General features: G+C 36.0%; 1 protein-coding gene across 1 annotated transcript in view; it reads left to right on the top strand.

Annotated features, from left to right (window-relative positions):
* Positions 1-23,516, top strand: part of DSG1 (desmoglein 1) — a 43,462-nt gene that overhangs the window by 4,828 nt on the left and 15,118 nt on the right. The window contains exons 2-10 of the mRNA XM_019986916.2: positions 4,229-4,264; positions 4,523-4,654; positions 5,856-6,011; positions 8,093-8,237; positions 11,052-11,218; positions 16,322-16,456; positions 17,052-17,237; positions 19,422-19,681; positions 22,459-22,598. Coding sequence (XP_019842475.2) covers positions 4,229-4,264; positions 4,523-4,654; positions 5,856-6,011; positions 8,093-8,237; positions 11,052-11,218; positions 16,322-16,456; positions 17,052-17,237; positions 19,422-19,681; positions 22,459-22,598 — 1,357 coding nt within the window. The remainder of the gene's footprint in view (positions 1-4,228; positions 4,265-4,522; positions 4,655-5,855; positions 6,012-8,092; positions 8,238-11,051; positions 11,219-16,321; positions 16,457-17,051; positions 17,238-19,421; positions 19,682-22,458; positions 22,599-23,516) is intronic.

The raw sequence follows: 23,516 nt of genomic DNA, 5'->3' as shown, positions 1-23,516 counted from the left end.
TAGAATATTTTAATTGGAAAGGGCTTTAGTCTCATATACAGAGGAGGAAACTGAGGCGCTGAATGGCTAAGTGACTCACTCCAACACCCATATCCAGTGGACAAAAGAGCTGAGATGTACTCAGCCTGACCAGTCTTCATACCTAAGTGCATCTCCATCATGGTCTCCACAGAACACATCCCCAACACATCTCATAATCCAAACTAGTCCCCTGATTTCCCCCAAATAACCTTATCCTTGTTCTAGAGACAAAGTCTAAATTATTCAGGATAGTGCCCTTCAACTTCCCTCTCCAACCAAGTGACTTTCATCTCCAACACATGTCTCCCTCTCCAAAAATATTTCCTTGCACACTATTAGTAATCTAATTCTACTATCACATCTTTCTGATTTTTTTTTTTATCACCAAATCCCTTGGGAAAGTGACTATTTTAATGTCCTTTTCCCCTCTATCTTATTCCCCAATTTCTTTCAGTCAAAAAGAACCTGTTCCGTACAACTGAAAGCATCCTATTCAAAGTCCTAGAAAACCTCAGATTTCTTCAGGAATCACTCTGCTCAGCTATTTCATATCATCTGATATGGTTCACACCCCATCTTTCAGTTTTCCCTTCCTTTGACATCCTTGATTTTGCATGACATTTTCTTCCTGTTTTTTCAGCCACTTCTTTTTCTCCTTTTCATTTATTTTTTGTCATTGTTCCCAGTTACATAAATGTAGGAATTCCCATGTTTCATTCTTATCCCCAGGCTGTTTCTTGGCTGTATTCCTGAGGGATTTCAAATTCTCCCATGATTTCAACTAAGCAAACTGAGCAGTTATTCCTCCACATATCAGGCCTGAAGCACCAATGTTCATGGCGCTGATGTGTTTTTCAAATAGCTAAGCCTCTTCACCCAGGCCCTTTTCTGGCATCTTAAACTTGCCGTGTTCTAACCTGCTAAATTCTGCTATGCCCTTGCTCCTGATCTGCCTGTTTAAAACTGCCATCGCTTGAAATTCTTCCCTCTCTTGACTCCCACGTCCCATTGGTTCTCAAGCCCTGTCAGTTCCACCCATGCAGTATCTCTCCTTTAATCTTTTCTGGTCTGTTCCCACTGCTGCCCTTCAACTCTGCATCTCCAGCCTAATTTGATGTAAAACATTCGCTGCTGGTGGCCTGTAATCACTGCCTCTTCCCTGCGGTTGGAGTAATCTTTTAAACCCACAATTTTATCATGCCTTTCCCATGATCAAAAAATTTCAATATTTTCCTACTGCACGCAGAGATTTATTGCTAGAATTGAAAAGGTAACTGTATATAACTTAGTCTACCCCTGTCATTTCACAAATGAGAAAACTAAGAGAATTCAGCAAGTACACTGAAAGCTCTCTGACCCTATGAAGTACTTGATTTCATTATTTTGCCTTTGAAAGTCCAAGAATGGCTATTTCAGAGTTTTTTGGGTTTTTTTCTGGACTCTGAGCAAATCACAGTAAGATTATGTTAACAAAACATAATTTTAAGCAGACTTGGCAGTTTTTTAATTACTAATCCAGTTGAGAGCCTGACTCTGTGGTGAAACTTGCTTGGTCTTCTGCCTGAGTTGCTATTCATGGGAAAAAGAATGACCCAGCTTCATAAAGTTGGAAGGTTTCTTAGTCATCTGGCATAGTTCTCCAAAGCAAACAGCAAGCACTGACACTTCGGTGTGGTAAGGGAAGCGCAAGACAAATAACAGATGCATACACAATTCTGTAACTACGAAGAAATGGCTCCCAGACAAATAAGATACCCCCACACCCCAGTTCCACACCTACAAATTAGAGGAAAAAGTGTTCATGCGTTCACAGGTAGCAAGAAATACATACCTGCATTAACATTATTTCAATCTGGTGCCCAAGAGGGACTCTACAATAACAATTCAGTTACTTGTCCAAAGTAACTTGGACCATTTGGGTCATTTATTTTTCTTTCTCTTCCCACCCCACGCATAGCATTACTGTTATTGCTGTTATTATTGTATATAAGTACTCCTATTAATAATTCACAAGGATATTATGAGATTAGATTAAAATCAGAATTATTTTGAATTCTCAAAGTTGTAATAATGTCAATTCTTCATAGTATATTTTACTTGGAAATTTACTTGGAATAAGCCATCTTATATTACACATACCACAAACACAAATTTAGGCTGAATTGTTTTGGATTGTGAGTGTGTGCTCGATCACTCAGTCATACCCAACTCTTTGTGACCCAGCCAGGCTCCTCTCTCCATGGGATCTTCCAGGCAAGAATATTGGATTGGGTTGCCATTTCCTCCTCCAGGGGATTTTCCCAACCCAGGGATCAAACCCCTGTCTCCTGACTCTCCTGCATTGGCAGGCAGATGCTTTTATATTTAGCCCTAAATTAATATCCAAACCTCAATTTCTTCATCTGTAAAATGGAAAGAATTATAGTATTGACCACATATACTACTGAAGATTGAGTGCATGGATTCCTCTAAACACATTTTCCAATACTTAGTTATCATCCAGTAAATTGTAATGGTGATTAATGATAATGAATAACATTTGATCCCATGAGTATATAATTTCTATAATAAAAACATAATCTCTTTATACTACTGATATTAACCATTATGAATTATGGAAATTTTTTAAAAATATGCATTGGAGACTAAAATTTTAAGGGTAAAATTGAAAGTGACTATAAAAAGTAATTATTATATTTTGAAATTACTATTATTAGTATTTTTTAAAATACAAACTATAATTTTCTTTTATCAGTGGTCCAGATAAAGTCTAATTATGATAAAAGCTTTCATAATTAGCAACTCTGAAAAAAAAACAGAAGTTAAAATTTTCTTATTTGCTACTGCTGCTGCTAAGTCACTTCAGTCATGTCCGACTCTGTGCGACCCCATAGACGGCAGCCCACCAGGCTCCCCCGTCCCTGGGATTCTCCAGGCAAGAACACTGGAGTGGGTTGCCATTTCCTTCTCCAATGCATGAAAGTGAAAAGTGAAAGTGAAGTCGCTCAGTCATGTCTGACTCTTAGCGACCCCATGGACTGCAGCCTACCAGGCTTCTCCAACCATGGGATTTTCCTGGCAAGAGTACTAGAGTGGGGTGCCATTTTCTTATTTAGGGGTGAATAAAAACTAAGAATTTATACCATCTTTAACTAATTCTAAGTTAAATGTAATAAATGTAAACAAATCCTTCAAATCCACACCTAATTTTTAGATATTTTACAATGTCTTAGTATATTGATATAGTAGACTTAATATATAAATGTATGTTTTTAGAAGTGCCTTTGTCTTTAGAAAAAAATAATTTAAATTATATGTATAATTTTACACTATAAATCATATATAAAGATCAAGGCCAGAGCTAAAACTAGGGAGAGTTCTGTTTGACTAGTTCATTTGCTTGACAGGGAAATTGTTTAATGCAGGAGAAAAGATTAATGAAAGTTGCTTACACAGCATTTGTCCCTACAGTCTTGTAATTTATCTTCATTGCTGTGGAAGGATGCATTTATATCATCTGTTTTGTTTAGTGCCAGTAATAAAACATCAAATATGAACTCATTTTTACATAAAGAAAATTGTTTTGATTTCAGCACTTTTATTCTCATATTTCAAAGCAAATTAAAGATTTATCATCTTAAGATTTTTAAGAATACTCGAAAATCTTCCATCTAGAACTGGACTGAGAAAAAGCAAACATTCCAAAGTTTTCCAGATATTTTCTGCGCTATATACTTTCTTTACTTCAGATTTTCTTTTCTATTCCCATCTGTGGCTAGTCAGACCCCAAAACTATAGTCAAATATTTTAGTATCATTACATACTATTGAAATCACTAAATACCATCCAAGTGCTTTCAACTCTTCAGGCATAAGGTTTACTAAGAGATCTTGAGTTCCCAGCCCTCATTCTCCCTGGGTTCTAGTTTCAAATATCCTAGCTCATATGATTACAAGTATCTGTACAGGCTAAGGATGAAAAAGAAGTTAACAATAAAAAGTAATGAAAATAAGAGCAAAACTGAAAGGTAAAAACCAAACACAAAAGAATCCTTAGTATTGTCCTCAGATCTTGAGAAAGAAACCAAATCCACCTGCTAATGACCCACAAGACTGTTTAATTTTTTTTTTTTTTAAGCAGTAGGATAACATGCATTGTAGAGCATTCAATTAAAAATTAACTATTATGTTTATCTTATTTTTTATAGGTGGTGCTGGAAGTTAACAGTGACTTTAGAATCCAGGTAATATATAGCAAATTAATTTTTTTCAAATTAAAAGTAAAAAAATAGTTTGGGAAAAGTAATATATTTTCCAATGAAAATTTATAATGTATAAGTAAAGTTAATGTTATGCTAAAATTAATGGATTATCAAAATTACCAATTACTCCAACTAAACATCCTCTCTTTCTGACACTGCCCTGACCTCTAAAATCTCCAGTGGAACGTGAATTATGAATAAAAGTTAATAGATACTATTACTTTGTCCTGCCCACCCCAGGTCAGGGATTATAACACTAAAAATGGCACCATCAAGTGGCACTCCCTCAGGAGGCAAAAGCGTGAGTGGATCAAGTTTGCTGCAGCCTGCCGGGAAGGGGAGGACAACTCAAAGAGGAACCCGATCGCCAAAGTAAGTATCAAACCCAAAGCAAAAAACCAAAAATCAGAACGGACAGAGTTAAATTTTCAAAAGAACCTACCTTTGAAATAAACATTTTATGAGCATATCTCACTGAGAAGTTATGATACAGAACAGAATATAGCTGTTCAGATTAGAAAAATTGAAGCCATCAAAAGTGTAAATTAAGAAATTTATCCACTTGGGTAGACAGTTGAACACTGACTCATAACATTAGTGAAATTAATATACACAATCATGTGTCACCCTAAACTCTAGATGAAAAAATATAGTGATTTAAACAATGAATTTAATGCTCAGCACATTCACAGGAACCATTTAAGTGTGTGCTCTTTCTGTCTCATAATCTTAGAATTGACTTTCTACTTTTAGCTTTCTATGAACATTCACAATGTACCCTCTTTCACATTCTCTTTTCCCTTCATTTTCCCTTATTTTCCTTTAGTAAACACCCAGTCACATGCACATGTGCACATACACACACACACGGAAACATCTCCACACACAGATTCACACATACAAACATATATACATACATATACACAGATTTACACAGACATTCCCCCATGAGATTGCTTACAATCATATAATTTTTAATTTCAGAGAGACCCCTGGTTTCCATAAGAGTTACTTGGGGTGGTCTCTTTGATTTTTATGCTAATACAACTTCCTATTTTCAGAATTAAAAACTTCTACAATAGAGTTGGATAACTCTCTCTTGTCACCTACAAAAATCCTCTTAAAACTTTCTTCAAAAACTTTACATTTAAAAAAACATTTAATCAAAAGATCAAAGTTATGTAATAACATTGAGAAACTCCTTAAGAGGGTAAGGAGTTCCCTACTGGCTTCAATATTAGCACAGACATTAAAAATAATATGATCCATTTTAACTGTTGAATGAGTGAATGCATGAATGATAACTACACAGATTTAGATTTATGAGAGTGATAGTTTACTTTTTTCTTATTTGGTAGAAACTAAAACTGAATTTCTTCTATTACATTGTCATTTACTGCTGAAAATACTAGAGCTGTAATTATTCCACTTATCTAGGAAAATAATTCCTATTTCCAACATTTCTCAAAAGATAACAGGATAACTCACATTCAACAATTTTCAAGAAAGACAGTTATTAAATTGTACTTTTGATTTCCTCTCTGTAATATTTTCACCTGCGCTCTCTTTGCAGATTCACTCAGATTGCGCTGCAAACCAGCAAGTTACATACCGCATCTCTGGAGTAGGAATCGATCAGCCACCTTATGGAATCTTTGTTATTAATCAAAAAACTGGTGAAATTAATATAACATCCATAGTTGATCGAGAGGTCACCCCTTTTTTCATTGTAAGTGCATGAATATGTATGTTCAGGCCTATATTACTTTTGAAATATCTTAAGTTCAGATCATATTTATTTGATTTCAAGAGTCTCAATATTGGGCATTTTTGGTTGTCTCTTATTTCATGAGCATCCAATGCCCTGACAGAAACAGAAGATTGAGAGACAGAGGAGTGTTTGCTTAACAGCCTTAGCAAAAGCGCTAACCTCTCGTCAGCTCCCGTGTCAAGCTAGATGTTTGTCAAGAAGGGCAAGTGCCTAACTTACTTCTTTATCTTTAATTCAGTTGAGAATATCAGTTCCTCTTAACTCCAATGCCAAATGATGATTTCTGGAACTCCAGATGGAGCCTTTCCTGAGTGAACGTACTTGATGATAAATTCATATTGCTCGACTCCCCTGAGCTCAGAATGTGCCTTGGAGAAACTTTAACTCACTTTTAATGAATTTCACTCTATTCTTTACAGTCGCTGTGACAAAACTTCAAACTCTCAACCTCATTTCCACTTTATGCAGCTGACCTGATGACCCGCTTCATTAAAAAGTCCCATAATTAATTCTCTCTCCTCCAGTTCAGAAATGTTCTGAATTAAATCCAAAAAAAGGATCGATTTTCTGCTTTTTCCCAATGACTTATCACAAGAGCTAGCTATTTTCCCATAATTACCTGTCCAAGAACCTTAATCAATCTACTTTGTTTTTTCATCACTCTTCTGACTGCTCCATTGGCTGCTAATCAATTTCCATCTATCACTAGAGTCAACACTTGTTAATATTTGAAAAACAAAAATAGCGAAATTTTAATATCTTTCTTTGATCTTGTAACTTCTCCAATTCAAACCCTATAATTTCCCAAAATGTCTTCAAATAGTAATCTATGCTTGCAGGTTTTCACTCGTACTGCTTGTCTGTATGCCTCAAACTACTTTAATTCCTTAGTTTTCTATTCCATATCGGTATTCCTGCCTTGTTCCCACAATGTTTCCCTGAAAATTCTAAATCAACATGCCAGCCTATTAGCTTCTCTTGAAACACATGCATTTTTATATGAAATACAGTAAGTTCCCTGGGTTTCCCACATAGCGCTAGTGGTAAAGAACCACCTGCCACTGCAGGAGATGTGAGAGAGGCAGATTCGATCCCTGGGTCAGGAAGATCCCCTGGAGGAGGGCATGGCAACCCAACTTCAGTATTCTTGCCTGGATAATCCCATGGACAGAGGAGCCCAGTGGGCTATAGTCCATAGGGTCACAAAGAGTTGGACACAACTGAAGTGACTGAGCATGCACACATGCACAGTAAGTTCCCTACATACCAACGAGTTTCGTTCTGGGAGTGCATTAAGTCCTGCAAAGTTAGCCTAGGTACCCAACTAATACAATTGGCTATACAGTACTGTACTGGAATAGATTTATAATACATTTGCATCTTTGAAAGTTTGCAACTTGAAGGTTCATATGTAGGGGACTTACTGTATATCACATAGGCAAAATAGTACACATAACACTCATGTAACACCCAATAAGTGAAGCTGGTGTGCTGCAGTCCATGGGGTCGCAAAGAGTCGGACATGACTGAACGAATGAACAACAAAAACAAATAATAATATAAACACCCACATAGCTACCACTTAGCCCATGAATGCTATATTTCTTTGAAGCCCCTGTGTGACTCTCCTTTGTCATATTCTCAAACCCCATAACCCCTATTCCTAATTCCAAGCAATGAGTTTTTGCCACTTCACTTCCTTCCTCACATGAATCCTTTTTCTTGGAACACCCTGTCAATTGTCTGCTTCACCTGTTGAAATTTTCTTTGAAGATCTCTCAATCATTACATCCTCCCATGAAGTCATAGCTATTTTGTTCTTCCTTTATATAACTTATCATGTGACCTTTTCTCGAATGGGATTTTGACTTTGTGTTTGCCTCCCCTTGTAAGTACTGCTTATGCCTACCTTTGAGTTGGAAATCATATGTCTCACTGTTCTTTTAGTTTCCCACAATACCTAAGCATAATGCTCAGAGAAAGCGAGAACTCAATAATTATGGGTTGCATCATGTAATTATTCCTCTTTTCTCTCCTAGATCTATTGCCGGGCTCTGAATTCACTGGGCCAAGATTTAGAGAAACCTCTTGAGCTTAGAGTCAGGGTTTTGGATATAAATGACAACCCTCCAGTATTTTCTATGTCTACTTTTGTAGGAGAAATAGAAGAAAATTCTAACGCAAGTAAGTAGTCTACTTTATTAAGTAAACAAGACTATTGGGTTTCCAGATCATTCTTAACAGTCAGGCATCTAGAGGTTAAACTCTGTCAAGATACTACATCACAAATGTGAAAGATAAGTTTGGAGAAGCATGTAGAACAGGAAGGCATGAGGAAGGTTCCATAATGGCTTTCCCTTCAACCATGGAAGCAGCTCCAACTGTCATACACAAGAAGCAACGCTAAAGAAATGGGAGGAACTTGCTCACACACCACCTCTGTAGTAGATTCCTAAGGAAAAATCCCAAAAGTATTTTGCACAGTGATGACAGAGGCACTGGGAAGAGAATTTAGCCTCCCAGCCTGACTACCTTGAGGGCTTCTGTGGTGGCTCAAACGGAAAAGAATCTGCCTGCAATGCAGGAGACCTGGGTTCAACCCCAGGGTAGGGAAGATCCCCTGGAGAAGGGAATGGCTACCCATTCCAGTATTCTTGGCTGGAAAATTCCATAGACAGAGGAGCCTAGCAGGCTACAGTTCATGGGGTTGCAAAGAGTCAGATATGACTGAGTGACTAACACACACACACACACTGACTACTTAAAGGGGAATCTCATCCACTTCTATTCATGTTGGTTTTTAAAAAAATTTTAACTACTTTAACTCACAGAAATCACCTCTAGACAATCTATTTGGTGTTCATAATCTTCAAGAGCTTTTTTTGACAGCAAAGAAATACAAAACGCCTACAATGCGGGAGACCGGGGTTTGATCCCTGGGTTGGGAAGATCCCCTGGGGAAGGGAAGGGCTCCCCACTCCAGTATTCTTGCCTGGAGAATTTCATGGACAGAGGAGCCTATAGTCCATGGGGTCGCAAAGAGTCAGACATGACTAACTTTCACTAAATACAAAACAAGCATTTCCCCCTTCATATATATGATTTAATAAATATACGTTTCATTTGCTTTTTATTCAAATCACTGGTTTTATGTATTTGAAATGTATTTTAAATCTAATCCTGTTTGGTCCTCCATGTGGATTTAAAGGTGACCATCTCAAGGGATGCCAGTGGAAGGGCACCAGAAAATCTAGAAACTAGATCCAGTATTTACTCTCAAGAGCTTTCACAATCTAAACGTGGAATTACTTCCTTGTGGATTACTGTTAAAGCAATATTTTAACTGCCAAATATTCAATCACTTGTGCAGATAGTGTATTAACTGCTTAGCTTACCACTGAAGATTTCCTAAATATATCTAAAAACAGCAGAGATACTGTCTCATTTAAATTCAAAACTTAAACTTACCATAGTACTTTTAATTTTTAAGCAGTATGCTGCTGCTGCTGCTAAGTCGCTTTAGTTGTGTCCAACACTGTGCGACCCCAGACACGGCAGCCCACCAGGCTCCCCCGTCCCTGGGATTCTCCAGGCAAGAACACTGGAGTGGGTTGCCATTTCCTTCTCCAATGCATGAAAGCAAAAAGCGAAAGTGAAGTCATTCATTCGAGTCCGACCCTCAGCGACCCCATGGACTGCAGCCCACCAGGCTCCTCTGTCCATAGGATTTTCCAGGCAGGAGTACTGGAGAGGGGTGCCACTGCCTTCTCCTTTAAGCAGTATAATTTCTTGTAAACTCAAATAATTCTTACATTTTAATTTTTATTTGTTAAAATATTATACCTATATTTTAAACTTTTAAAAATACTACTATAAGAAGGTTTGCTATAAAAATTTCACGAAATGTGAGTAAAAATGAAATAAAATGCATTCTTTGCTCTCCTTTGTACTATTCTTCAGAGGCAAATAGAATCACTAGTTACTTAGGTACATACTTTCTATAATCATGTAAATATATATAAACATATTTCCAAAGAAGAAACAAATGTGACCATATTTTACATACTAATCTACAGTGTGAATTTTTAAATATATTTTGAACACATTTTCATATTAGGAAATACAAGTTTCATCATTTAAGAGTTTCATGAGATTTTATTGTATGAATGCACCATAATTAATGAAATAATTGCCTCTGAAAACACTTCAAAATGCTGAAATAAATACACACAGAGATTGAGAAAGAGAGAGAGACAGGCAGGAGCTGATAGTTTATGTCTAAAGACAAGGCCAATTGTGCTTGAAACAGAGTTGAGTATAGAAAAGTCTAGTTTATGAACGCTTGCAGCTTTTCACATTCTCCAGCATCCTTCATCAAAACTACCAATAAGATTACTGGACAAGGTGAAGAACAGGTGCAGAATGTAATTACATATGCATCTCTTTAAACCTGCTAGATACCTTGCACTTTCCTAGAGACCACGCAAAATAGAATAATAAAATATATTTATTGAATGTGTATTATTCAGTAGGAACTTCACATAATTTTATTTCATATAACTATTTCTTTCATGAACTCAGTGAGGACAATCCAATTGCATCCCCATTTATAGATGTGGAAACTGAGGCCAAGATCACATAGCTAGAAAGTGCTGTAGTTGGGAGAGTTGGTCTGTCCTTATATCACATTGTTTCACCATACAAGCCTTTAAAAAATAATTATACTAGAATAAGAAATGTAAAAGCAGAAGAAAATATTTCCTTGTTTTTTAAATACCAGTAATGTCTAAAGTTCCTGGCAAAATGTGATCTTTTCATCAAGACAAAGGTATAGAAAAGGAGCTAAGATATTGATTTGTTGAAAAAATAGAAAGGGGAAATGGTGGAGTTCCCATTACATGGACTAACTAACCATAACACTTTTTCGGGAAAGCAGTATACTATATTACAACAAAAATGCAAATTGTCCATTTGCAATCAATTTTTCTTGATTTCTAGATACACTGGTGATGGTACTCAATGCTACTGATGCAGATGAACCAAATAATTTGAACTCAAAAATAGCCTTCAAGATCATAAGACAAGAACCTTCAGATTCACCGATGTTTATTATCAACAGATACACTGGAGAAATTCGAACAATGAATAATTTTCTAGACAGAGAGGTATTTTTTTTTTCTTTTCAGTGGGTTGTAGTCTCAATGGAACTGATTCTAAAAGCAAGAGTTCTAAGAAAAAGAAATGAAAAAGAAAACAATAGTTTAAAATTTTGATTATATAACCTTTTCACATAATGGGAACAACATAAGAAATATCTGTGAGATGAAGAAAATAATTCCTCAAATAGATTTTATACTTATTTCTCATTTAATTTACTGAATTCGTCTCAACTTGAAAACTACATTCTAAAAGTACACCTACACAAGGCAGATGTAAAAGCTCTATTTTTTCTAAGTATGTTCTACAGTGAAATAAATTTAAGAAACAATTGCTGTAATGTCCCCCATCTTGGTGAGTCACAATGCAGGTGAACACAATAGAAGCCCCAAGAATTTTTACAGATTAAGAAACTTGCTTATCTTTCTTTTTTGTTTTGTTTGCTTATCTTTCTTTAATCCAGCCTATCATAGGCTCATTTGACAAGAGAACTCTTTTTTCCCTTTTCTCTTCCTATATCTCACATACTGACAGCCCACTGATTACTTTGGGAAATGACTCATAGAATCAGAATAATGGAGAGGAATTTAGTAACATCCAGACCAGTCTATTCACTTACAAATTAAAAAATAATTACTGATTGTTACCAAATTAGAATCAGCATCACATGGTTTCTATAATACCATGTGGTCCCTTGATTTAATTTTAAAATAGCAACTTTTCATTATTTTTTTAATATTGATAGAATATAACTGATGTGCATAATTTCAGGGTTATAAATAAGGAAATTTTATTTTGTACTTGATATTTAATTAAATATTAAGTACTATAGCTATTTTAAAATGACCATCTCCCTGCTAATAATTCAGGATTTAGGATAAATCAGATTATTTTAGTGCTCTATAATAACCCAAATGCCATCAGTTTCCAGGTTATCACTGTGTCCTTTATTACTTGTTTGAAAATTACCATCAGAAGAAATTGACTATTTAGCTGTTTTTTCCCTCTCAAACTTTCTTAAGGAGCCCAGTGGGATACCTTTAACATGAAAAGAGTTGTAATGGTGAAGAACTCTAAACAATAAAGGAACTGTGCAGTCACTGGCAAGCCACTAGAGCACATATAATAAATTATTTTACTATAATTTTAGTCTACATTGGAGTATAGTTAATTAACAATGTTGCATTTGTTTTAGCAACATTTGTACAGCAAAGTGATTCAGCTATACACATACATGTATCTATTCTTTTTCAAATTCTTTCCCATTTAAATTGCTACATGATATTGAGCAGAGTTCCCTGTGCTACAAAATGGGTCCTTGTTGGTTATCTATTTTAAATATAGGAGTTTGTACAAGTCAATCCAAGACTCACAATCTATCCTTCCCCAACCTACCCTTCCTTCCTGGTAACCACAAGTTTGTTCTCTAAGTCTGTGAGCCTGTTTCGCCTTTGTAAATATGTTCATTTGCATCATTTTTTTTTTTTTAGATTCCACATATAAGCAATATCATATATTTGTCTTTCTCTGTCTGACTTACTTCACTTAGTATGATCATCTCCAATTTCATCCATGTTGCTGAAAAGGCATTATTTCTTTCTTTTTAATGGCTGAGTAATATTCCATTGTACGTATGTACCACATCTTTTTTACCCATTCATTTGTCAATGGACATTTAGGTTGCTTCCATGTCTTGGTCATTGTAAACAGCACTGCAATGAACACTGGGGTGCATGCATCCTTTCAAACCATGTTTTTCTCCAGATACATGCCCAGGAGTGGGAATGCTGATTATACAGCAGCTCTATTTTTAGTTTCTTAAGGAACTTCCATATTTTTTTCATAGTGACTGCAGCAATTTACATTCCCAGCAACAATGCAGGAGGGTTCCCTTTTCTCTATACCCTCTCCAGCATTTACTGTGTGTAGATTTTTTGATGATAGCCATTCTGGCTGGTGTGAGGTAATATCTCAATGTAATTTTGATTTGCATCTTTCTAATTTTTAGTGATGCTAAGCATCTTTTCATGTACTTTTGGCCATCTGATGTCTTCCTTGAATATATGTCTACTTAGATCTTCTGCCCATTTTTTGATTGGGTTGTTTGTTTTTTCATATATAGAGCTACATGGGCTGTTTGTAAATTTTGGAAACTAATCCCTTGTCGATCAAATCATTTTCTCCCAGTCTCTGGGTTGTCTTTTCATTTTGTTTATGGTTTCCTTAGCTGTGCAAAAGCTTTTGAATTTATTTAGGTTTCACTTGTGTATTTTTTTATTTTTTTTTATGGAAGGATAATTGCTTTACAGAATTCTGTTGTTTTCTGTCAAACTTCAATATGAATCAGCCATAGGTATACATATATCCCCTCCCTTTTGAACCTCCCTCCCATCTCCCTCCCCATCCCACCCCTCTAGGTTGATGACAGAGCCCCTGTTTGAGTTTCCTGAGCCATACAGTAAATTCCTGTTGGCTATCTGTTTTACATATGGTAATGTAAGTTTCCACATTACTCTTTCCATACATCTCACCTTCTCCTCCCCTCTCCCCGCATCCATAAGTCTGTTCTCTATGTCTGTTTCTCCATTGCTGTCCTGTTATTTTTGTTTTTATTTCCATTACTATATGAGATGGCTCAGAAAAAAATATTGCTGAAATTTATATGAAAGACTGTTCTGCCTATGTTTTCTTCTAAAAGTTTTATAATATCCAGTCTTACATTTAAATAATCTATTTTGTGTATGATGTTATTTTTGTGTATGATGTTAAAGAATGTTCTAGTTTCATTTTTTACATGTAGCTGTTCAGTTTTCTCAGCACTGAACACCTCTTAATATTGAAGAGACTGTCTTTCCTCCATTGTAAAGTCTTGCTTCTTTTGTTGTAGATTAACTGATCATAGGCACATGGATTTACTTCTGGGTTTCTATCTGGTTCCATTGATCTATGTTTCTATTTTTGTATCAGTTACATACTGTTTTGATGACTGTACCTTTGTAGTATGGTCTGAAGTCAGGGAGTCTAATTTTCCTAGCCCCAATTTTGTCAAGAGAGCATTGGCTTTTCAGGATCTTTTGTGTCTCCATACAACTTTTAAGATTTTTTGTTCTTGTTTTGTGAAAAACACCATTGGTGATTTCGTAGGAATTGCATTGAATTTGTAGATTCCCTTGGGTAGTGCAGTCATTTTGACAATACTGATTCTTCCAATTCAGGAACATGGTATATTCTTCCATCTGTTTGTGTCATCTTTGATTTCTTTCATCAGCACCTTATAGTTTTCAGAGTACAGGTCTTTTGTCTCCTTAGGTAGGTTTATCCCCAGGTATTTTATTCTTTTTGATGTGATGAGAAATAAAATTATTTAATTTCTCTCTCTGAGCCTTCATTGTGAGAGCATAGATTTCATTGTGAGAGCAACAGATTTCTGTGTATTAATTTTGTATGCTGCAACTTTACCAAATACATTGATGAGCTCTAGCTTTCTGGTGGCATCTTTGGGATTTTCTATATATAGTATCATGTCATCTGCAAATAGTGACAGTTTTACTTTTTCTTCCCCAATTTGGATTCAGTTTATTTCATTTTCTCTGATTGTTGTGGCTAGGACTTCCAAAACTATGCTGAGTAAAGGTGGCAAGAGTAGATATCCTTGTCTTGTTCCTTTGTTCCTGATCTTAGAGGAAATATTTTCTAGCTTTTCACCACTGAGTAGGATTTTAGTTGTAGTTTTATCATATTTGGCCTTTATTATGTTGAGGTATGTTCCTTCTATGCTCACTTTATGAAGAGTTTTATCATAAATGGGTGTTGAATTTTGTCAAAAGCTTTTCTTTTGATGATGATGACAATGAAGATGATCATATGTTTTTATTCTTCAATTTGTTGATGTGAAGTATCACACTAATTGATTTGCAGGTACTGAAAAATCTTTGCATCCCTGGGATAAATCCCTCTTGATCATGGGGTATAATCCTCTTAATGTATTGTTGGATTTGGATTGCTAGTATTTTGTTGAGGATTTTCATGTCCATTTTCATCAGTGATATGGGCCTATAATTTTCTTTTTTGTGGTATATTTGTCTGGTTTTTGTAAGAGGGTGATGGTGGCCTCATAGAATAAGTTTGGGAATATTCCTTCCCCTGCAATTTTTTGGAATAGTTTCAAAAGAATAGGTGTTAACTCTTCTCTAAATGTTTGATAGAATTCACTGGCAAAGCCATCTGATCCTAGACTTTTATTTGTTGGGAGTTTTAAAATCACAGTTTCAATTTTAGTACTTGTGACTAGTCTGTTTATATTTTCTGTTCCTTTCTGGTTCAGTCTTGGGAGATTGTACCTTTCTAAGAACTTGTCCATTTATTCCAGGTTGTCCATTTTTTGGTGTACAGTTGCTTGTAGTACTTTCTCATGATTTCTGTGGTATCCATTGTTACTTCACTTTTTTTCATATCTAATCTTATTAATTTGAGGCCTCTCCCTTTTTTTCAGAGCAGATATTCTTAACCTGGGATTTGTGGAGAGCCCTCAAGACATCTCTAACTATGAATCCTCTAAAAGTATATGAACTTTGAGTGAGGATGCACACATATATATATCTAGAAAAGGCTTCATGGCTTTTACCAGCTTCTAAAAATTTAAGCACCATCGAATAGAATCAAGAAAACAGATCATCACTAACTGTACTGCCACATCCTGGCACTCCCCAGAAATGCAAACATTTGCTATCTCTTTATTCTACTTGCACATTCAGGGGCTAATAACTTAGGTACAGAATTTTCATTCTATAAATTCCTGGTAAACAATCTCTCCCCTCCTGACAATTTTGGTCTGCTTCGTCCTTTATATTATTTTTCAGCATATAATAAGGAATGAGGGCTTTTAAATATTTTATCTTCTTTTAAATAATGCTGTATAGACATTGTTGGGAATAGAAGTGGCAACTTCATATAAATTGATGTGAGATTTGTGAATTTTCAACATTCTGTGTTACCTCTATCTTCATCATAGATTTATGCAAATGTTGAGCCAACATTTTAAAAGATCTTTGTACAGGACAAAATAAGAACTGTCTACATCAACTGTGATATTGTTTGTTGTGTCTTTTTAGCAATATGGCCAGTACTCTCTAGCTGTAAGAGGCTCAGACCGAGATGGTGGGGCAGATGGTATGTCAGCAGAGTGTGAATGCAACATTAAAATCCTCGATGTCAATGATAACATTCCATACATGGAACTGCCAACAGTAAGTAATAGTCCTTGAATTTTTTTAAAGTATTTATTTATTTGGCTGCACCTGGTCTTAGTTGCAGCATGTGGGATCTAATTCCCTGACCATGGATTGAACCTGGGCCGCCTGCATTAGAAGCTTTCAGTCTTAGCTACTGGACCAACAGGGAAGTCCCAGAGTTTGGGGTGTGTGTGTGTGTGTGTGTGTGTGTGTGTGGCACCATACAGCATGTGGGATCTTAGCTTCCCAGCCAGGGATCAAACCCCTACCCTCTGCCCTGGAAGACGGAGTCTCAGCCACTGGACCACCAGCAAAGTCCAGTCCTTGAATTTAATAACTTCAGTTTCCTTACCTTCTAAAATTTGCTCTAACAATTCTCTTTACAGATGTAGTTATTTTTAAGTCATAAGACAAAGGTACACACATATTTCATCTCGTGTTTGTTTATATAATACATATGAAAAAAACCCTTATTTGAACAATGAAAAGTCAGACCACAAACATGGATCCCTTTTCTGTATCATGAATAACTATAAACATTCTATATAAAACTAGTATAATTCTCTTTCTCACATAGTTTGTGCTAAAATATTTTTACTTCTTGTTTCAGCAATCCATAACCATTGAAGAAAATTCTCTGAATTCAAATTTGCTCCAGATTAGAGTAATAGATTTGGATGAGGAGTTCTCAGCTAACTGGATGGCAGTCATTTTCTTCATCTCCGGAAATGAGGGGAATTGGTTTGAAATAGAAATGAATGAAAGAACAAATGTGGGAACTTTAAAGGTTGTTAAGGTATGGTACCCTATTATATTATATCTTATCTAATAGTTTGTTTTCTTAGCTTTTTTTCAAAGTGGTAATCTTAAAATGATGTTGACACTTCACAAACTTGAATGGGTAAAATAAAAATTACTGTGTTTTAGGGTTATATATGATATAGAGCCTTTTATAGAGAGTTTTTCTGCTTATATCATTTCATAAAAATAGGCACTGAAGTTTTTACTTGGAACTCTTTCCTATCAATACAGTATTCCCTCATGGATCATATAAAGGGAAAGCATTTTTAAACATGAATCTTGTTTTATGCTTGCAACAATAATTGATTAATCCTTTCAGTTTAAAGAATTTTATTTTTAAGCAGATTCAACATGGCCTAAAAAAAGGTATCCCTGTCAATACTATACATCAATTATTATTCACTAACAATATTCATCATATGAATTAAAAGTTGTTAGTTTATCAGAGTTTTTTTACAAAATTAAAATTAGACTACAGTCCATGGAATTCTCCGGGCCAGAATACTGGAGTGGGTAGCCATGCCCTCCTTCCTTCAGGGGATCTTCCCAACCCATGGATGGAACCCATATCTCCCACATTGTGGGTGGATTCTTTACCAGCCTAGCCACCAGCAAAGCCCAAGATTACTGGAGTGGGTAGCCTATCCCTTCTCTAACAGATCTTTCCAACCCAGGAATCAAACCAGGGTCTCCTGCATTGCAGGCAGATTCTTTACCAGCTGAGCTACAAGGGAAGCCCACATTACAAATAAATATACTGAGGTTCAGAGAGAGTTTGTAACCTGCTCAGTTCTCATCTCTAGTAAGCGGGACAACTGACATTCAAACCTCGGCTTCTCTAGCTATTAAGTTTACATTCTTTTTTCCACTATCCTATCTAGAATTCCACACTGGGAAAATGAGTCCTAATCTATTACACCCCAAACTATGATGTTACTTTAGAAAATTGATTTATCTATCTGGCCTCAAGATCTCTATCTGTAAAATGGGATTAATGTTGATTTTTCTCCCAGATGTGTGTGACATCATGTATCAATTTTTTGTTAGGATTATATGCATGTAATAAGTGCATAGCGCTTCCCTGGTAGCTCAGTCAGTAAAGAATTTGTCTGCAGTGCAGGAGACTCACGTTCGATCCCTAGGTCAGGCAGATCCCCCTGGAGAAGGAAATGGCAATCTACTCCAGTGTTTTTGCCTGGAAAATCCTATGGAGAGAGGAGCCTGGTGGGCTACCTTCCATGGGGTCACAAGAGTTGAACATGACTTAGTGACTGCTGCTGCTGCTGCTACTGCTAAGTCGCTTCAGTTGTGTCCAACTCTGTGCGACCCCATAGACGGCAGCCTACCAAGCTCCCCCGTCCGCCACAATAAGTTCATATGATGTGTATATACACATAATTTTATAACCATTCTTGGAGTTGCAAGTAGAGATAATATTAGAGCAAAGACTGAAAATTTTAGCTAACTGGAGCGCTCAATGTGTGAATTGATGGTCATCTAATCTACTCTTGTGAAAATTTAGAAAAATGTAGTTGGTATTTACATGCATACTGCATAGTTGTGGATTATATGAGTAGTGGATTTTGACATCATCTTTCATAATGAAAATGACTATAATTTTATAATGTAAAATGAATTTTTTCCTGGATATATTGAATAAACTATGGATTTCATTATTTACATATTATATTCTATTATTTGATTTATTGAAAGAAATCACATATACAAAATATGTGATTGTAAATAGTTTTTTATGGATAAAATCAGTCAAATGATTGAGACTAGATATATTTGGCCCATTCTTTGTAATAAATAGGGCTATTTTCTGAGAAATGTGAAATGATAGCAACTAACATAAGCTGTCTTTGCACTACAAAATCAATGGATTTGACCATCTGTATTATTTTAAATTTTTTAATTTGGTGGACAGTTAGAACTCACACATTTTTAACTTTTTCAACAAAGGATCTAAGACTACTGGATTCTTTTTCTTACTGTATTTTCATGTGTTTGTATTGAATTGAACATAAAGTAAGAATAGATTGTGTATTTATATGTATTTATATTTTATTAAAGAAAAAGATATAAGAAGTTCTTTTGCCTCTAATCAAAGAATTTCTCTTTCCTCTAGAATGCTTTTTCTGCTTCTAGTAAAACCATTTCACTCTGTATTTTCTAGCCCCTAGATTTTGAAGCTATGAATAATCTGCAACTTAGTCTCGGTGTTAGAAATAAAGCTGAATTTCATCAATCAATTATGTCTCAATATAAACTCACAGCAACTGCAATCTCTGTGACTGTGTTAAACGTAGTTGAAGGCTCAGTGTTCCGTCCAGGTTCAAAGACATTTGTAGTAAATAGTAATATGGGACAAAACTATAAAATAGGAGAGTATGTAGCTTGGGATCTCGACACAAATCGGCCTTCAACAACTGTTAGGTAAGATTGATTTTTTCCAACTAATTTTCACCACATATTGAACTGTATCTGAATTAAAATAGTTTTCACTATTTCTGAAATTCAATCATATAACATACAAACTGGTGAACTGTTACTTAATTTAGAGTGTTTAAGAAAGTATAAAAATCTGTGAAAAATGTAAGATGGAAAGTGTGAAGGTTTAAAATGTGAAAATTATTGTATCTTGAAAGTTTGACACTCCTGTGTTTATATATTTTATTGATCAGTTAGCTGATTTCCACATATCATGGTATTCCCCTTGGAAGATTTGATGGATTGATTTTCCCATTGCAAATCCACCCATTGAAATCAATTAGATTTAGCTAACTCATATCAGTTACTTTCCTACTTTAATTAGCACTTAATATTGGTCAACAATAACCTTGATATGAAAAAGTTGGTTACATTAAGGAAAAGGTCATGCTTTGTAGTTTTTTTTAAACTCTACATATCCAAATGTTTCTACTTGATCATGAAAAATCACTGTATTATATGTGCACATGTATTTTGAAAAGTGCCTGTAGTCAAGAACAATGGTGGGGTGGAAAGACCTCACAAATGAGTTTTAAAAGTTTTTGCTCTGTAGTCAACTCACTCCATACGAGTATTATAGCTCTTACCACACTGTGCCATTCCTTTTTTTTTTTTTTTTAATGTTATCGGAATATAGTTGCTTAAGGCTTCCCAGGTGGCTCAGTGGTAAAGAATCCAGTTGCCAATGCAGGAGAAGCAAGAGATGTGGGTTCAATCCTTGGGTCAGGAAGATCCCCTGGAAGAGGGCATGGCAACCCATATTCTTGCCCCAGTGGAGAATTCCATGGACAGAGGAGCCTGGTAGGCTTCAGTCCATGGGGTCATAAAGAGCTGGACACGACTGAGCGATTGAGCAGGAGCTGGAGCATGTTGCTTTCGAGTGTTGTGTTAGCTTCTACTATACAGCAAAGTGATTCAGCTAAACATATACATATATCCCTTCATTTCTGGTTTCCTCACAGGTCACCACAGACTACTGCCTAGAGTTCCCTGAGCTATACAGTAGCTTCTCATTAGTTACCTATTTTATACATGGTATCAATAGAGTATATATGCCAGTTCCAATCTCCTAATTCATCACACCCCTCCTTCCACCTTGGTATCCATACATCTGTTCTCCATATCTGTCTCTATTTCTGCTTTATAAATAAGATCATCTACACGAATTGTCTTCAGATTCCACATACAGGCATTACTATCTACGGTCTTTGCACCACCATTGCTAATAAGCTCTCTTGTACTCCACAGATGTGAGTTCACTGAGGGAAGACCACACCCCTACCTCTGACTCCTTTCCAAGTTCTATTCCCCACGATTAGCACAATGCCCGACACAGAGAGTTCTCTGACCAATGTATGTCTAACAAACATATAAATGGAAGGAAAACTTCAAAGTCAAGGATGAGGAGAGGAAGAGAATAGAGAATAGGATAGAGGTGCAAGACAAGGATGGAGTTTGGAATCCACAAGAAATCCTGTAAATGCACTGTGTATATGGGGAGGGGTTGGAAATAGGAAAGGGATGAAAGCCAAGGTCTGAAGAAATAACTTCTTTGGTAAGAGAAAAGTTTAGAGTTAGCAGCAGTCCAGGAAGTCCCAGTATCTGGGTTGTCCAGGACAGTTCTGATGCTACCAAAATCAAATGAAAATGAGGCTGCAAGTATCAAGGGATTATTCAGACATCCAAGTGGGTGTAATAGACATTCCATCACAAGTGGTTGCTTAATTCTTTTTCTTAAATTTAAATCTCCCTCCATTTCTGAATGTCCTCAGACAAAGTTTCTAATGATTGAAAATTATATCCAGGGGTTACATCTACTGGCAGGAAACATGTTTTAAAATCAAAACCATCACCTCACACCAGTTAGAATGGCCATCATCAAAAAATCTACAAACAATAAATGCTAGAGAGGGTATAGAGAGAAGGGAACCCTCCTACATTCCCTCCTGTTGGTGGGAATGTAAACTGATACAGCCATGATGGAGAACAGTATGGAGATTTCTTTTTTTAAAAATCTAGGAATAAAGCTACCATTTGACCCAGCAATCCCACTACTGGGCACATACCCTGAAAAAACCATAATTCAAAAAGACACATGTACCCTAACATTCACTGCAGCACCATTTACAATAACTAGGGCATAGAAGATGTCCACTGACAGACGAATGGATAAAATGTGGTACACATATACAATGGAATATTACTCAGCTATAAAAAGGAATGACTGAGTCAGTTCTAGTGAGGTGGATGAACCTAGAGCTTATTATACAGAGTGAAGTCAGAAAGGGAAAAACAAATATTGTATAGTAATGCAAATCTATGGAATCTAGAAAAATGGTACTGATGAGCCTATCTGCAGGCAGGAGTAGAGATACAGACATAGAGAACAGACTTGCGGTCACAGCAGGGGAAGGAGAGGGTGGGACGAATTGAGAGAGAAGCATTGAAACATATGCATTACCATATGTAAAACAGACAGCTAGTGGGAGGTTGCTGTATAACACAGGGAGCTCTGGGAAAGCCTAGAGGGGTGGGATGGGATGGGGGGTGGAAGGGAAGTCTAAGAGGGAAGGAACACATGTATACTTAGGGCTGATTCACGTTGGATGACAGCAGAAACCAACACAACATTGTAAAGCAATTATCCTTAAAAAAAAATCAAAATCAATCTCTCTCTCTCTACATAACTAACATTAATTTGTACCACTGTCTTTCAAAAACAGATACGTAATGGGAAGAAATCCAACTGACTTGCTCGCTATTGACTCAAAAACAGCCATAATTACTTTGAGAAATAAAGTTACTATGGAACAATACAAAATACTTGGGGGGAAATACCAAGGAACAATTCTATCTATAGATGGTAAGAAATCAACTTCTTTTTTTCCCTTCTCATGGAATTTATGTATACAGTTATATCATATATACATGGAATTTGTATATACATTCAGAAACTAAAATTTTAATTATTGTATTTTGAAGTACCCTTTTTCCAACAAAAATTATCATACTGGGCATTATAGAATCAAATCCTGAATGATACAAGATACATTATAATTTATGGTTAGGACCGTGAGCTTTGGAATGAAACTGGATTGGTATACTGTACTATCACTTACTAGCTACAGATTTTAGAGAAGTTATTTAACCCATTTATCCCTCAGATTTTTCTTCCATAAAGTGGGACAGTAACATTATGGATTTAGAAGTACTTATGGAGTTATTAAGTGCTTCCCTGGTGGCTCAGACAGTAAAGAATCTGCCTGCAATGTGGGAGACCTGGGTTCAATCCCAGGGTGGGGAAGATCCCCTGGAGAAGGGCATGGCAACCCACTCCAGTACTCTTGCCAGGAGAATTCCATGGACAGAGGAGCCCAGTGAGCTATACAGTCCATGGGGTTGCAAAGAGTCAGACATGACTGGGCAACTAACACTTTCACTTTCAAGGAGTTATTATAGTAAAGCACTAGACAAGTGCTGACTTTCAGTAAATGTTAGTTCCTATTAATGTTGGTAATTGAAAATGTTTAATGATACTGTAAAATTATTTTCAAATAGACACAAAGCTAAGCTAGCTTAACTTTATATGATCCTTAGTTAATGTACAACTTCATGTAAACAATTTGGAATTAGCAAGTTTATTACTTTTCAAGACCAACAGCTTTAAAGTAGGTTAGATCACTAGGAGGAAAGTTCCTCAAAGCTAATTCTAAGCAATATTTGCTGCTTCAGCTTCTCTTTCTTCTTCTGTCTCTTTCTTCTCTTTTTCTTTCAATTGTCT

Source organism: Bos indicus, chromosome 24, assembly GCF_029378745.1.
Source record: "Bos indicus isolate NIAB-ARS_2022 breed Sahiwal x Tharparkar chromosome 24, NIAB-ARS_B.indTharparkar_mat_pri_1.0, whole genome shotgun sequence".
NCBI lineage: Eukaryota > Metazoa > Chordata > Mammalia > Artiodactyla > Bovidae > Bos > Bos indicus.
Note: the sequence above shows the minus strand (reverse complement) of the source record. Positions and strands in the feature narration are given on the sequence as shown.